Source organism: Nerophis ophidion, linkage group LG04 (genome assembly GCF_033978795.1).
Source record: "Nerophis ophidion isolate RoL-2023_Sa linkage group LG04, RoL_Noph_v1.0, whole genome shotgun sequence".
Lineage (NCBI taxonomy): Eukaryota > Metazoa > Chordata > Actinopteri > Syngnathiformes > Syngnathidae > Nerophis > Nerophis ophidion.
In genome coordinates this window covers 33,777,366-33,795,289 of record NC_084614.1, presented here as the reverse complement: position 1 = coordinate 33,795,289, position 17,924 = coordinate 33,777,366, and the positions used below count along the sequence as shown (strand labels likewise).

Genomic DNA, 17,924 nt, shown 5'->3' with positions numbered 1-17,924 from the left:
AAATGTAAAACTGAACAAAGTCGCGAGCAAAGGTTGAACAAATTAACCTTTTAATAGGGACCCAAACAAGTTTTGCATTGAATATTGAACAAGCAAGGCTGATATATCTTTCTAGTGACATGCAAAATCGAGTTTCAAATAATAATATTAATAATAAAAAAATATCAATGGCATATCAAATAAAATTTTAATAAAAATTGAATGCCTCTTTTCTATTTGCAGCCTTCTGAGGTAAATATCGAAATAAAACTTTTTCCACTGGCTAACAATAAATTTGAAAATAAAATAATGAATGAATCAAACAGTCAAGCCTTGAAGTAGCAAGATAAAGTGCATGAATAAAATGTTAATTATTGCTCAGTTTTCTACACTGATTTGCTTCAACACTGACAATGGAACAAGCAATGCTTATATAACTTAATAGTACAAAATCAACTTTCAAAAAACAAATTAAAAAACATCAATGGTACATTAAATAAAAAATGTAATACCTCTTTTCTATTTGCAGCCTTCTGGGGTAAATATCAACATTAACTTTTTCCACAGCCTAATACATTTGGGGGGAGCGGGGGTGTTGGTAGCGGGGGTGTGTATTGTAGCATCCCGGAAGAGTTAGTGCTGTAAGGGATTCTGGGTATTTGTTCTGTTGTGTTACGGTGCGGATGTTCTCCCGAAATGTGTTTGTCATTCTTGTTTAGTGCGGGTTCACAGTGTGGCGCGTATTTGTAACAGTGTTAAAGTTGTTTATAGGGCCACCCTCAGTGTGACCTGTATGGCTGTTGACAAAGTATGCCTTGCATTCACTTATGTGAGTGTAGTAGCCGCCTATATTACGTGACTGGGCAGGCACGCTGTTTGTAAAGAGGAAAAGTAGATGCGATGACAGGTTGTAGAGGATGTTAAAAGCAGTACCTTTAAGGCAAGCCTCCAATATCGATGTCCGGGTGCAAATCGGGAGAAATTCAGGAAAATGATTGCCCTGGGAGATTTTCGGGAGGGGCACTGAAATTCGGTAGTCTCCCGGGAAAATCGTGAGGGTTGGCAAGTATGAGTATTAGCGGCACTGCTAATACCAGCGGGCCAGCTCTAATGTTGATTTGATAATGCCTCAAGGGCCAAATTTGGCCCGCGGGCCAAATTTGGCCCGCGGGCCAGAGTTTGACACCCATGCACTACATAAACATAGAATAACCAGGCAATAATAAACACATTAATTACACTCATACACTCGTCCCCACTCACACACTACCTCCCCAATAGAACCACCCGCACTAAACCAATCACAACACACACACACACAGTCCAACCTGGGCCCCTTGGCTGGGCCAGAAGATTGTCCGTTGCGGTCCTGCTGAATCGGTGGTGCGCGTAAGGGTGGGGTGGGTGAGTTGAAACTACTGGATACCAAGGGGGCGTTGGAGAGGGTGGACACCTCCCGTTGTGGAGTAGAGATGGGGGGGAAAGGGAGCACGGCTGTGCTTCCTTTAGCACGCCTCAGAAGTCCAGTCTGGAGCGAGAGGAGAACTAGCCTCGTCCTGGGTCACCTCTCTGTCGACTAGTCCGTGAGCGCGTGCAATTAACACACCAACCTCGCACTGTCCACGTCCTTCGCAGTAATGTAGCCACGATAGCACACAACTAAACTCTCCATACTGTCCCACACTTGCTCTCCAAATTATACAGTCATAGGGGAGAGGGTCTCTATAACAAACTTAAGTCAAACGTGACTAAACCTGCTGTTCGTGAAGTCTCTGTGCAGCAAAAAAACACAAGTGCGAGCTGCGGTTACCTTACTATCGGTTGGCATGCACTTCACATACTCTAACAACATGAAGCGCCCAAAACGTCATTATTAAACTTGAACTACTGCACTTTATTAACTGTCACTTATGACACACTGAAATAAGAAGCTTACAGTAGTTACTTATCCGATCTGCAAACATCTCCCGTGTAGTATTACCGACGCTGCGTTGCTTGTTAGTGCCGGAGCTCTTTTAACACTTTTTTCTACCTGCCGGCGGAAACAGAACTGCCCGTAACCATGGCAACGGTTAAACAACTGAATGATACACATTTCACCTTCCCATACAACACGTATGAAATATAAATAAATAATAATAATAATCCCTTAACATAAATTATCTCCTATCTGTAGAACTGAAAGGAACAATTACATATATATGCAAACCTTCAGAACAACACGCCAAGCATAGCCATGAGCACACAACAGAATGGAGGGACACATGACGTGAGACAAAGTCGCTACATAAATTGAGGCACGCTGGGAATGTGGTTCAAATCAGCAGCAGGAATCAAAAGTGTGTGTGTGTGTGGGGGGGGGGGGGGGGGGGTGGGGTACTTGAGACTGCTTAGTTTGGTAAATTGCTGCCCCAGATCTTGTTTTAATTGTATTGCTTTTCTCCTTTTACCACGACACTGCAATGTGAAGCCCATGAGAACACTAACTTTTTATCAAACCCAGAAGTGTGCAAAGTACTGTATTATATATACATATTGGCAGCACAGCGGAGTAGTGGTTCACATCTCTGCTTCAGTCAGGAGATCAAGGTTAAACTCTTTATGCAAGTGTGTGCAAGGTTCCTCAGCTTCTTGCCAGTGTCCTAAACAAATGGTTTATTATTTTTATACCTATTTTACCAGTGCAGTGTTTTGTTGGTAATTAACTTTTACCACAATCAAATATCAGTTATTTATCCATAATCAATAGACCAAACCGTAGAATAATTTTGAGAACAATACAGATGTTACTGCTTTAGAAATACATTTTATTATTACTCAAAGTAAGTGACATATTACACTGTTGTTGGCATTGCAGGTCATATTTGTGCGCATTTTCTTTAGAGACAAGAATCTGTGTAACATTTACTGTACTCTTTGGGACGAGAATTCGGAACGGTGAATGCAACTTTTAGAATTTGCAAAAAAAAAAAACGTCAACAAGCCTACAGCTCAGAGAGAATAATGGGCGCCAAGCTGCACGTCAACCCAGTGCCATCAGGCTCCACATTGATCTTCTTCACAACTCCATCTTCAACCAACATAGCATATCTGCAACTCAGACGCACACCTAGTTAGACTTATACGATAAATCCACAATAGACAGGCAAAACTTTCCAATGGTTTTTCAAAATACATCAACACACACAAGTACTCTTACCTCTTAGAACGCTTGTTTCCAAGTGCTTGCACGATTTGATCACTATCAAGTAACAAGTCCACAGCCTAAAAAAACACAGGAATGCAAACACATTTTACGATATAATTAAAATGGACTCAAAATGATCAAAAAGTAATGCACACTACAAGCTAGCACACATGTGTAATACAGCTTTTTAATAAATGCCCCACTCACTATTAACTAATGTCAGCCACCACCGAGGACAAGATAGAAAATCAGACTTGAAATACTCGTTGGATGAGTATAGAAGTAATGGAACAAGCCAATAAGCTGTGCCCTAATTGGGAGAATCAGTTTACTTTGTTCATTAGTTATTAATTTACTTCTAAATTATAGCTTTTTACTAACATGCATTTTAGTTCTAGTCACACTTTAGTCATCCTCCTTCCTTCCATCCAATCATTTTCCACCACTTGACCCACTCGGGGGGGCTGGAACCTATCCCAGCTGCATTCGGGCGGGAGGCGGGGTACACCGTGGACAAGTCACCATCTCATCGCAGACTTTAGTCATCTTAATTATTTGATTTAGTTTTAGTTGACAATATTTCACAACATTTTAGTCAACTAAAATTACGATAAATAAATATAGAACTTTATTTAGGGCTACCTGTAGAGCAAAACATTAAAATATTTATTTAAGATGATAAGTGAGTATAACTTCTGTATGGTATTATCAACACTGTATAATGCACTAGTCATCTATTATGGAACTGCACTCGTCAGGAATAAAAACATAGTAACATAAAAATACTAATTATTATTAAGCAAAGAGTCACTCAACTGTCAGGATGTGTCGCCAGCAGATGCTTCAAGTTAGTTTAGTGATAGTCTTGCTCTCATAGCGTCAAACATGAAATATTGTGCCCATACAAAACATTGCTGCTCTTTTTATCCAGTGTGTAACTTCTTACAATATTTTACAGTTTTTCACCAAAAGCTAATAGACTGTAGTTCTGATAGGATACCCTTAATCTTGTTTTTATTCATAGACAAATCAATCAATTTTGTCGTTTTTATGGATTTATTTCGATTAACTAACATCTAGGTCTTTGTCAGTGATAAACTATGATGTCAACAGAATTGACAGTGACACAAATGGTTCAATGTGAGTACAAGTACATACAAGTTAGAATGTGGCTTACCTCTGTAAATGCTCCAGTTGGATCAGCCAACATTCGAATCTGGAGGAAAAATAAATAAAACTTTCAGAAAATATTTTCATAAATATTTAAAGCTACTAAACACTTGAGAAAATAAGGACACAGCTGTGATATTGAGTGAGAAGAAATTCTATTCTAAAGCGTACCTTGCCATCTGTGCCGTGCTCCTTCCCCCAGGCAGCCATGACAAATGCATCGTTCACAGAAACACAGGCCACCTCTTGTATGCCTTTAGTCCTCAAGTCTGCTGCCTGCTGCACATAACCTGGGAGGTGAGTCTGAAAGCAACAATAAATAATTATCAAGTTCATATTAAAAAGACAAAAAAATTATGAATTTGGCTTATGCTTACTTTGGAGCAACCAGGGGTGAAAGCTCCTGGTACAGCAAAGAGGATGCCCTTTTTTCCCTTGAAGAGCTGATTCATTGCCACCTTATTTCCTGGCTCACCCTCTTGGACTTCCACGGCAGGAAGACTTTCACCCACCTGAGAGAGGAAATAACTCACAATTTTGTAGGCCGGCTCCTTGCAAAAACACTGTGTGCAAGCTGTTTTTGACCACATGACCATGGTCACTAGTAGCTGATCATCAACGTGATTATCAGGCTCCGTAGGTGTTTGCTAATTCTCATTTGAAGAACTGAATGACCTAACTGATACAATTCTACTTTGTTTATGCTAAACTTCTACTTAACGGTGAGTTAACATGTCCTTTGTAAAAATATTAGCTCGGTTTAGCAGCATTTAGCAGCAACCTCTTTTCAGAAGCCCACAGAAAATAAGGCTAATTTACATCGCTTTGAACGTCATCATAGTGACAGAATTCAATCCAATCCACTTTGTATGTATAGCACATTTAAACAACATAAATGTTTCCAAAGTGTTGCACAACAATATTAAAAACAATATTCAAATATTATCCTTGACTTAGAATTACGACCATTGTTCTAAAAACGACAATACAATTTAAATTTATATTACAGTCAAACCTTTTTCCTGAACATATCAAAAGAAGATTTGTTTTTTCATAGTTTTACCCATTTATTGTGTTTATTTTTCAATTACCGCCAAAGCGCCATGGTATTTTTGAATTGACTTTACTGTGGTAGACTACATCATGCCTATTGACTTATTTTTACCTGTATAAAAAAAACATTTAAAAAAATCTTTGGACATTATCTGGAATACAAAAACAAATGCGGAACATATTTGTTTGAACTGTAGTCTCTGTTTATTGTACACCTGATTATTTAAAATAAATACATTTATTTTTATAACTTGTAAAATAACACATTATTTCCATCCATTTTTCCACCGCTAATCCGAGGTCAGGTCACAGGCACAGCAGCCTACGCATAGAAGCCCAGACTTCCCACTCCCCAGTTACTTCGTCCAGCTCCTCCCGGTGGACCCCGAAGCATTCCAAGACCAGATGGGAGATGTAGTCCCCCTAAGGTGTCCTGGCTCTTCCCCAATGGCCTTCTACTGGTCACACCCACCTTAAACACTTCCCTGACCAGATGCCCAACCCACCTCATCTGGTTCTTTTCAATGTAGAGGAGTAGCAGCTTTACTAAATGACAAAGTTTCTTACTCTCACCCTGCCATCCGACAAAAAAAACTCACTGCGACCGATTGTACCCGGAATCTTGAGCTTTCGGTCATAACCAAAAACCTCATAAGTGAGGATAGGAACATAGATCAACCAGTAAATTGAGATCTTTGCTCTCTGGCTCAGCTACTTCCCCAAGATCGATCGATACACAATCCGCATCATCACTGCAGACGCCGCACTAATCCGCCTGCCGATCTACGATCCACTATTCCCTCACCCGTGAACAAGACTATGCAGTGCTAGAACTCCTCCACTTGGGGCAAGATCTCCTCCCAGACCCGAAGATAGCACTCCATCCTTTTCAGGGCGAGAACCATGGACTCAGATTTGGAGGTACTGATTATCATCCCAGTTGCTTCACATGAGGTTGTGAACCGATATATTGAGAGCTGAAGATCCTGGCCAGATGAAGGGAAACAGGACCACATCGTCTGCAAAAAGCAGATACCTAATCCTACAGCCATCAAACTGGATCCCTGACAGTAGTGCTGGGCGATAGAGCCTTTTATTAATATCTCAATATTTTTAGGCCATATCACAATAAACAATATACATCTCAATATTTTGCCTTAGCCTTGAATTAACAATTGATGCATATAATCACAGCAGTATGATGATTCTGTGTGTCTACATTAAAACATTCTTGGTCCTACTGCTAATTTTAAACTTTCATGCAGAGAGGGAAATCACAACCAAGTCAATTTACCAAAACTGGATTTATTAAACATTTATTAGGCAGTGGCACAGACATTCATATAATTTCAAAACAGAAAGTGCACAGTTGTCAGAGACATTTTAAAAAAAAAGTTATTAGTGCACTTTTGTGCATGATGTCACTAAGATGACAAATCAAAACACTAAATTAAAGTGCACTTTTTGTACAGAATGCCACTAACAATAGTTTAACACAAATAGATATTTCAATAACTGTGAAATAAAAATTAGCTGCATAAACGGGAATCAGTGTATGTCCTTCGCTACGTGGTAAGTTATTGCGGACGTTATCGCCTTCTGTGGGCAATTTTTTCATACGGTGTTGACGTGGAAATGGAAGACGCCAGGCTCAATTGGGTCAGTGCTGGTTGCCTGTTGGGTGTGGCAATGGCCGAGATGTTGACATGCGGAATTTCAAGCACTCTTCATTCTCAAGCGGGTGACTTTTCAAATAATGCTACAAATTATCAGTGTTGCTACTTTTTGTAGCAACGCTTGAGCTGCATACTTGACATTTTACGGTTGTCTGTTCAACATCTTCCCGCTTGAAGCCAAACCACCACCAGACGATGGACCCCGTGCTGTTTTTCTTAGAAATTAATTCTTCCTCCATTTGTTACCTGATTTGCATTTCTCTCTCTTTCGTATTACCACTCGCCACAGTTAACCTTACATATGCTGCTACCTCTCTGCTCCGCAAGAGCGTATGACGTTGCACGCGCGACAGTATGTGACGTATGTAAGAAGGTGCGCTTGTTTTATCTCTCTGGGAGAAGAAGAAAGACGAAAGAGTAGAAAAGCCTGTACTGTAATGCCCGCAGCTAAAAGCAACTGCATGAGAACGTATACTTAAATACTCACGATATAGTCATTTTCTATATCGCACAGAGACCCGTGATATATCGAGTATATTTGATATATCGCCCAGCCCTCCCTGAGAGTGCCTAATTCTTATGTCCATAAATGTCATGAACCAAATCGGTGACATAGGGCAGCCCTAACATAGTCCAGCCCTCACTGAAAATGGACTGAAAATCAGGCTGTCCGATACTCTGAGCACTCCCCACAGGACTTCTCTGGGGACACAATCTAATGTCTGAGCTGGTCCACAGTTCTTTCCAGTAGACTTTAATAGACCTTATCAGAAAAGGCTGAGGAATGTGATCCCAAAATAGCTGTAACACACGCTCCAGTTCTCCTTTTTAAAGTTGCAGTTTTGTCAACCAAGACAGATGGACATACTTATTTTGACATCAAGTAAAGCTCCCAGCCAAAAGGGGAGAAGCTTTAATATTATTTAAACTAGGCCTGGGTGATATTGCCTTTTTTTAATATCGCGATATTTTTAGGCCATATCGCTAGGGTTGGGTATCGAGTGGAACCGGGACTAACTTTCTGATTCTCCCGGAATCGTTCAAAAGTTTAAATTTCGATTCCTAGTTTCGATACACAGTCCGCCGACCGGGAAAAAAAAGTCCGCTGACCGGAAGAAGCGCCCACCGCCGGAAGTGTTAGCATAGCCGAGCGAGTCAGTCAAGCATGGATAGCGGTCGTCGGCGGTCGTAAGTGTGGCTTTATTTTATGGAAAAAAAATATATATCAGCGAAATGTAACACGTGCGACAGGACTGTTTCGTGCTTAGGGGAGTGCACGTCAAACATGATGAAGCACCTCCGAGTTCATGGAGTACAAATACATGCGTGTCCCGTCTTTGACGCGCTGTGCCGACCGTCCTCCTCTGGCTCTTCCTCTGGCTCCTGCTCCGACGCCCAGCCTGGCACCTCGGTGACTGCACTGCAGTCCAAATCCGGTAAGTAAAACGATATATATGCAATAAATAATGTGTTTTGCGCCAACGTTGAGGCCGCTAACAAATTAGCCCGCGTATTTTTTCATAGACAATTTACAAACTGCTAGCCAGCCTCCGCGATGTGCTCAGCGTAATCCGTTCACCGTAGCAGCAATGGGGAAGATGTCGGTGCCACAGACGGAAGAGTGCCACAGAAAGGTCACTGCACACATAGTAAAAAGACTGGATCCCTTTTCAGAGGTGGAATCTCCCAACATTTAGGTTAGTTAAGCAATAACGTTAGAGCTAAGCTAATTGATACTGGGCTAAACAGTAACAGCAACATTACATGCTTGTTTGTTTGCAGGGATATGGTGAAAACTCTCAACCCAAAATGCATACCATCCTTCTAGGGACTACCTGTCACACACACGGATCCCTGCATGGTACAAGAAGAATCGGAATCGAGAATCGTCAGGAATCGGAATCAAAACAAAGAATCGGAATTGTTCGAATTCAAACAATACCCAACCCTACATATCGCGATATACGATATATAATCGGCCTTAAATGAACACTTGATGCTTATAATCACAGTATAATGATTATATGTGTATACATTAAAACATTCTTCTTCATACTGCATTCATATATGCTACTTTTAAAAGGTTATACAGAGAGGGAAATCACAACTAAGTCAATTGACCAAAAGGGTATTTATTAAAGTTATTAAGCAATGGCACAAACATTCAAGTCATTTCCAAAACATAAAGTGCAAGATTGTCAGAGACATTTTAAGTGTCACATAAAAATGAGCTGCATAATAGGAAATCAAATATTATTCGTCCTTCACTATGTGGTACGTTACTAAGGTTATGAAATTATCTTCATTCTCTAGCGAGTGACTTTTCAAATGATGCTACATATTAGCAGTAATGCTACTTTTAATAGCAACGCTTGTACCGCATACTTGACATGTTACGGTTCTCTGTTCGACATATTCCCACATGAAGTCGAACCACTGCCAGACGATGGAAACCCTGCTGTTTTTATTGGGAATTAAGTCTTCCTTCATTTGTTACCAGATCCGCACCTTCTTTCTCTCGTACGGCTACGTTAGCAGCTAACGTAGCCCAATTTGCTACGTCTCTGCTCTTTGAGGGCGGACACCTATGTGACATATGTAAGAATGTGCGCCTGCTTGTCTGTGAGAAGGAAAGACAGGAAAGAGCGAGAAGAGCCTGAAGTGTACGCCCGCAGCTAAAAGCAACTGCGTGAGAACGTATACTCGAATATTACGATATAGTCATTTTCTATATCGCACAGAGACAAACCAGCAATATACCATATATATCGATAAATTGCCCAGCCCTAATTTAGACCAATGATTCTCAACCTGTGGTACGCAGGCTTTAATTGTATGCCAAATAATCACTTAATGAAATATTCAAACAGTGTTATTGTTCAAACTATGTAATGTTAGTGGTCAAAAATATTAAATATACTTGTTAAAATAAATGTGTCCCTTGTTCTTAATGAATAGTTTGGCTTACTACACTACTGTACTTTAATGTTGGTTGTTATTGTGGTACTTGGAGAGCCAAGTCTTTCCTGAGGTAGTAGTTGGTAAAACGTTTTTTAAAACCACTGGTTCCTTTTAAAGACCAAAATAGGGCCACAAACAAAATCTTGTTTCGGGCGAAAGGAACCTTGGGGCCTGTGTTGTGGCAAATTTTGTATGCCTGAAATAGTCTGTGTCCCCTGCCGTGGGGGCACGCATGGGGAAAAGTTCTGTTCCTTGTTCAGACAGCGGCAGCACTTCCGTGTTATCAGCGATGTCAATGATACAAAATGTAGTTTTGGGGATTTTTACAATCATGCTTTGTCAAAATTGTTGTTGGTGTAACATGTGACATTCCTACTCGAATAAATGCTTTTGATCAACCGTACATTACGTGTTGTACTTGTATTCACAGCGCCGCACGCCCTTCTCTATTGTACACAGTGTCACGCTGCAGAGCGGTTGGTCAGCCTGCTATTTTCTGCAAATTACATTAATAACATCCTGTAATTTGGTCTATTATTTATTTCATCTTTTGATAGATTAGAAAATAACACCAATATAGTGGGAAAAAACATTACAGAGTAGACTCAATTCCATGTTAAAGGAAGGAGTTTGCATGTTCTCCCCGTGACTGCGTGTGATCCCTGCGGGTACTCTGGCTTCCTCCCAGCTCCAAAGACATGCACCTGGGGATAGGTTGATTGGCAACACTAAACTGGCCCTAGTGTGGGAATGTGAGTGTGAATGTTGTCTGTCTATGTGTTGGCCCTACGATGAGATGGCGACTTGTCCAGGGTGTACACCGCCTACCGCCCGAATGCAGCTGAGATTGGCTCCAGCACCCCCCGCGACCCCGAAAGGAACAAGCGGTAGAAGATGGTTGGGTTTAGCCCACAAGGAAGTGTTTTAAATGTAGATAAATTCATCATAGGTCCCTTTAAAGACCAAAATGGGGCCACTAACAAAATCTTGTTTTGGGCGAAAAGAAACCTTGGGGCCGGTGTCGTGAAAAATTCTGTATCCCAGAAATATTTTGTATCTCCTGCCGCGGGAGCGCGCATGTGGGAAAACCGCTGTTCCTTGTTCAGACTTCCATGTTATTAGCGATGTCAATGATACAAAATGTGTATTACTACGATCATGCTTTGTCTAAAATGTTGTTGGGGGCACATGCGACATTCCTACTCAAATAGATGCTTTTGATCATCCGTACATTACGTGTTGTACTTGTATTCCCAACGCCGCACACCCTTTTCTATTGTACACGGTGTCACGCTGCAGAGCGGTTGGTCAGCCTGCTATTTTCTGCAAATTACATTAATAACATCCTGTAATTTGGTCTATTATTAATTTCATCTTCTGATAGATTATAACACACCAATATAGTGGGAACAAACATTACATAATAGACTCAATTACATGTTGAATTACAAAAACAAAAAACAAAAAAAAAATTTTATGCCACGCACATCCCCATTATGTACTAACATCATGTGGATTATATGTACATACTTGGCATTGTACAAAACTTGTGAATTTGGACTCGTTTTTATTGATTACAAAAAAAATTAGTAGGGGATACATACTATTTCATCATGTATCTGTGTATAATTTCCTCAATTGATGTTAGGCGGGGCGATATATTGATGTATACGATATATCGCGGGTTTGTCTGTGCGATATAGAAAATGAATATGTTGTAATATTCGAGTATACGTTCTCACGCAGTTGCTTTTAGCTGCGGGCATTACACTTCAGGATCTTCTCACTATTTCCTGTTTCTCCTTCTCACAGACAAGAAGGCGCACAAACTTACACACGTCCCATACTGTCACGTCATACGCCCTCGCCCTCGTATACGCCCTCGCCCAGCAGAGAGGTAGCAGACTGGGCTACGTTAGCTGCTAACGTAGCCGTACGAGTGGTACTACGAGAGAAAGAATGTGCGGATCTGGTAACAAATGAAAGAACACTTCATTCCCAATAAAGACTGCAGAGCGTCCATCGTCTGGCGGTGGTTCGGCTTCAAGTGGGAATATGTCAAACAGACAACCGTAATTTGTCAAGTGTGGGGCAAAAGCATTGCTATAAAAAGTAGCACTACTGCTAATATGTAGCATCATTTGAAAAGTCATTCGATAGAGAATGAAAAGAATTTCAAAACGTCCAAAGCAACCTACCACATAGTGAAGGACGAATACTATTTGATTTCCTATTATGCAGCTCATTTTTATTTGACACTTAAAATGTCGCTGACGATCTTGCACTTTATGTTTTGGAAATGTCTTGAATGTTTGTGCCATTCCTTAACTTTTATAAATACTGTTTTGGTCAATTGACCTGGTTCTGATTTCCCTCTCTGCATGAAAGTTTAAAAGTAGCATATATGAATGCAGTATGAAGAAGAATGTTTTTAATGTATACACATAATCATCATACTGCTGCGATTATATGTATGGCGTCACGTTAGTGCCAAAAATCCAAACGCATAAAAACTGTTATCGCGAGCTGATTCTCCACTTCGTGCGCGGCGCATTTTTGCGTGCGCGTCTCGGTCTGTGCGCTGTCTGTGTACTCCTGGCATCTCTCCTTGCGCTGTCATGTTTTGTTTTGGCACTTTGGGGTGGGTATGCTTAGACGGCCCCTTCTTTCTGATTGGCTCTGAGCGCTGTCAGTCAATGGAGGACCAACGTGGCGGCCATCTTACCTCAGGCAGCTGGACCCGCCCAGTACATAGATGTCAAGTAACATGTACTATTTAAATTACCAATTTTCAACTAATTTCCAAACGGTTCGATTTGTTATAAATGTCAGAGTATTGTATGTGTATGTACATTTAAATAGTACATGTACCATTGACATCAATAGAATGATCGGTATTCATATCTATGATGAAAGGTCCAGGGCAGTTCCCTGGGATTAAAATAAATAAAATGATAAATGGGTTGTACTTGTATAGCGCTTTTCTACCTTCAAAGTACTCAAAGCGCTTTGACACTACTTCCACATTTACCCATTCACACACACATTCACACACTGATGGAGGGAGCTGCCATGCAAGGCGCCAACCAGCACCCATCAGGAGCAAGGGTGAAGTGTCTTGCTCAGGACACAACGGACGTGACGAGGTTAGTACTAGGTGGGATTTGAACCAGGGACCCTCGGGTTGCGCACGGCCACTCTCCCACTGCGCCTCGCCGTCCCTAAAGACAGGAAATCACGTTTTCATGGGGCTATCATGGCTGAACAAGTAAGTCTTACACTATTATCTGTCAGATTTAATTTGCCTAATGTATGGAGCTAGCTTTTTTTGTTGTTTTTTTAAATATATATTTTTAACTCTGCCATCTATACTGATCTGGGCTGATATCTAATTTTCCATAGTTTGAGTTGTTTGCAGAAACTTAATACTTTTTATAGTAATATTAAAACCATATTCATTAAAAGTAGTGATAACATTATTCTACTAAAATAGTAATTGCAATCATAACATCAATAATTAGGCCCATATGCTAATCATGTGGTCCTGATAGGAAGTACGCATAGATAAGTGGGTTCGGGTAGACTCTGGTGTAAACTTAAAGTAGATATAGGAAAGAAAATTGATAGTCCCACATTGTGGCATACATTCAATATTTAAATATACAAATATCAAATAAATACAAATATTTTTTAAAACAGACAAGTGAGGAAAGAAAACATATTTGAAAATATAATTTCCATCATTGACTGACATCTGTCGACTGGTTGTATGAAAAGAGAGATATTGATCTTGACACTTCATTAACTATGTGATGTTCTCTCAACAGATAAGACATTACCTTCTTCAAAGACTTTTAGATCAAATTCAATTGGCATTTTCCACAACACCACTAAATTTGGACTTTTTAGAATTTGTTTGTCAACAGGAGCTGTATATTCCGCAGGCCCTATCCAACCACATTCAAGTACCAGGCGCTATTATCCAGACTTTGCAGGGTGTACCCCGCCTTCCGCCCGATTGCAGCTGAGATAGGCGCCAGCGCCCCCCGCGACCCCAAAAGGGAATAAGCGGTAGAAAATGGATGGATGGATGCAGGAACTCTTTGAACTTGTGAAAGCACAACTGGATGACCCGCCGTTCTATACTACTGATTGGCCCTGAGCAATTTTTGCCTGACCAATCAGAAAAGGAGGGGCCGTCTAAGCATACACGCCCCCAAAGTGCCAAAACAAAGACGGCGCACGCGCACATAGGCGCCGCGCACAAAGGCACTACACGCGCGCAAAAGGGTGTCGCACGCGCGCAAAAGGGTGTCGCACGCGCGCACAAAGGCACCACGCGCACGCAAAAGGATGTCGCGCGCGCGCACGCAAAAGGGTGTCGCGCGCGCGCACGAAGTGGAGAATCAGCGCGCGATAACTGTTTGTATGCGCTTGGATTTTTGGCACTAATGTGACGCCATATATATGCATCAAGTGCTCATTCAAGGCCAAGGCAAAATATCATAATATATATTGTACATCGCGATATGGCCTAAAAATAGAGATATTAAAAAAGGCCATATCGCCCAGCCCTAATTTATGTACTGACATGTGTTTTATTCTGTAGATACTTAGCATCATCAACAACAAATCTTGTGAATTTGGACTCATGTTATTAATCACACAAAGTTAGTAGGGGTTACATAATATTTATAATCACTGAAATTCCTAAGTGCTGCCGCTGGCTGAACAAGGCACAGAGCTCTGTCACGCCAAATTTCTTCCCCCCTACAAAAACTTTCCCCCCATTTACTTCCGGGGTCATGATTAATACAAACGTTTTGTTAACGTTAACGCTATATTATAAAAATATAACGCTATATTATAAAAATACAGACGTTTTGTCAACGCTATATTATACAAAAAAATCAAAAAACAATTTACAAACACAAGCTATGGGATGACGCATTTACTTCCGGGGTCACGTTTCTTCTTATGTCATCCCATAGCTTGTGTTTTTAAAAATTTTATAATAATATAGCGTTAGCAAAACGTATGTATTATTATAATATAGCGTTAACAAAACGTCTGTATTAATCATGACCCCGGAAGTAAATGGGGGGAGAGGTTCCTTTTTTTTTTTTTTTTTAAATGTTTATTTATAAATTTCAACAAATACAAACAGTAAGTCAAATAACAATATATAACATTAAAAAACATTATGAAAACAGTACAAAACAGCGCCAGGGGGTTGTAAATTCAAAATATGCTAGTTGTGGTTTTTTTGTTTTTTTTTAAAGGTTTATTTATAAATTTCAACAATTACAAACAGTAAGTCAAACAACAATATAAAACATTATAAAACATTATGAAAACAGTACAAAACAGCGCCAGGGGGTTGTAAGTTCAAAATAATAAAAATAGAATACAAAAATATATATATATATATATATATATAATAAACAAAATGCAAAGCCGTAGGCTTATTCAGATTCATCAAACAACTTAAATTTGGAACACAGCATCATCGTTTTCACAGCTTTTTTGGGGGGGAGAGGTTCTGTAGGGAGAAGAAATTTGGCGTGACAGCTCCGCCCGAATGCGCGCTCCCGCGGAATAAGATACAAAATACTTCCGGGATACAAATTTCGCACGCCACCAGTTTTAAATACTGGAATTTCTTGAATGACTTTGTATATTTTATTGTAGTTGCAGTAGAGCGCCAATTGATGCCGACAAAGTCTTAGTAAGCAATTATTGGGTTAAAATAGCCGTACGACTTGGCAAATCCTTTAAATGACATTGATTAATGTATTTGACCCATTGGTTCGTCAAAGTATGTACGCACATGCTGTATGTTTACATCTTACAAACGTTAATGAGTCCAAACACAAGAACGCTCTCATGTAACGTTTCATTAAAACTAGAGTGAATTTGGTGCGCAGTACGACGACAATCGTGTTTCACTGAGCCCCCATGCGTCCCACACTATTGTATCTACTATTTATATAACAGCGAGCATCTTTCGATAAACTAAATTATTCAGAGGGCAGCTAACGTGTGTAAAATAAACACATTAGCTGGTTGCGGGGACTTGAATTCGGACAGGTGCAAGGAGGTGAATGTTAAACTCCATGAAGACGGCAAACATACGCCTTGCTAGCTAACGGCTGTCATGGCGGACATTAAAACAGTTCGCAGCTAAGAAATAAAACATATTTTTAGGAGTGGTTGAAGTGTAATTTGCAAGACAATATAATTGCAGAGCAGCTATTTTTACACAATGACGCCTTACCTGAATAGGCATGTTGAAGAAAGCAGAGGAGTGGAGCAGTCTGGCGCGACGATCAACACGGGTGCGTCTAATAAGCACGGTTGTGGCGGAAAACATTGTATGCTAGCTGGCCAGCGTCCGAATAAAATGACGTGTGTGTGCTTGTGTGCGCGTGTGTGCGTGCGTGCGCGTGCGTGCGTGTTATAGCTGGTCGAGCCGCGTTGGCAAAGCCGCTTAAGAAAAGAGACACGCACGCCTACACCTGGCTTCATCTTACTTGTAGCTACACACTCACTGACTTTGCAACGTGCACCACCTGCTAGACCAAGGGTGTCAAACTCAAATACAGAGTGGGCCAAAATTTAAAACTGAACAAAGCCGCGGGCCAAGGTTGAACAAATTAACCTTCTAATAGGGACCCAAACAAGTTTTGCATTGAACATTGAACAAGCAAGGCTTATATACAGTAACTTTATAGTGACATGCAAAATCAAATATTCAAATAATAATAATTAAAAAATATCAATGGCATATAAAATAAAATTGTAATACTAATTTAATGCCTCTTTTCTATTTGCAGCCATCTGAGGTAAATATCAAAATATATTGTAGCGTCCTGAAAGAGTTAGTGCTGCAAGGGTCTATGGGTATTTGTTCTGTTATGTTTATGTTATGTTACAGTGCAGATGTTCTCCCGAAATGTGTTTGTCATTCTTGTTAGGTGTGAATTCACAGTGTGGCGCATATTTGTAACAGTGTTAACGTTGTTTATACAGCCACCCTCAGTGTGACCTGAATGGCTGTTGACCAAGTATGCCTTGCATTCACTTATGTGTGTGTAATAACCGCATATATTGTGCGAGTGGGCCTGCACGCTGTTTGTATGGAGGAAATGCGGACGTGACTACAGGTTATAGAGAATGCTAAAGGCAGTGCCTTTAAGGCACGCCGTCAATATTGTTGTCCGGGTGGAAATCGGGAGAATGCTTGCCCCGGGTGATTTTCGGGAGGGGCACTGAACTTCGGAAGGATTGGCAAGTGTGGGAAACTGCGGCACCGCTGCTGTGTAATAACGGCGGGCCAGCTGTAATGTTAATTTGATATTGCCTCAAGGGCCAAATTAAATTACGCGGGCCAGAGTTTGACGCCCATGTGCTAGACAGTGGTTCTCAGCCTTTTTTCAGTGATGAACCCCCTTTGAACATTTTTTTAATTCAAGTACCCCCTAATCAGAGCAAAACATTTTTGGTTGAAAAAAAGAGATAAAGAAGTAAAATACAGCACTATATCATCAGTTTCCATCCATCCATTTTCTACCGCTTATTCCCTTTTGGGGTCACGGGGGGCGCTGGCGCCTATCTCAGCTACAATTCAGCGGAAGGCGGGGTACACCCTGGACAAGTCGCCACCTCATCACAGGGCCAACACAGATAGACAGACAACATTCACACTCACATTCACACACTAGGGCCAATTTAGTGTTGCCAATCAAACTATCGCCAAGTGCGTGTCTTTGGAAGTGTGAGGAAGCCGGAGTACCCGGAGGGAACCCACGCATTCACGGGGAGGACATGCAAACTCCACACAGAAAGATCCCGAGCCTGGATTTGAACCCAGGACTGCAGGACCTTCGTATTGTGAG

General features: G+C 40.8%; 1 protein-coding gene across 1 annotated transcript; it reads right to left on the bottom strand.

Annotated features, from left to right (window-relative positions):
• Positions 1-2,765: 2,765 nt before the first annotated feature.
• On the bottom strand, positions 2,766-16,470 carry prdx5 (peroxiredoxin 5). The gene is made up of 6 exons (XM_061897888.1): positions 16,304-16,470; positions 4,714-4,848; positions 4,508-4,639; positions 4,344-4,382; positions 3,179-3,243; positions 2,766-3,069 (listed from the first exon to the last, which is right to left on the bottom strand). The coding sequence occupies exons 1-6, from the start codon at positions 16,397-16,399 to the stop codon at positions 2,964-2,966; spliced, it is 573 nt and encodes a 190-aa protein (XP_061753872.1). The 5' UTR covers positions 16,400-16,470; the 3' UTR covers positions 2,766-2,963.
• Between the last annotated feature and the right edge of the window lie 1,454 nt (positions 16,471-17,924).

Excerpts from the sequence above, each read along its gene's own strand:
- prdx5 (XM_061897888.1), bottom strand. The coding sequence starts at position 16,399 with ATGTTTTCCGCCACAACCGTGCTTATTAGACGCACCCGTGTTGATCGT. Across the intron at positions 4,849-16,303 it reads TCTTCAACATGCCTATTCAG|GTGGGTGAAAGTCTTCCTGC; the intron begins GTAAGGCGTCAT and ends TTCCTCTCTCAG. Across the intron at positions 4,640-4,713 it reads TCACCCCTGGTTGCTCCAAA|ACTCACCTCCCAGGTTATGT; the intron begins GTAAGCATAAGC and ends TGTTGCTTTCAG.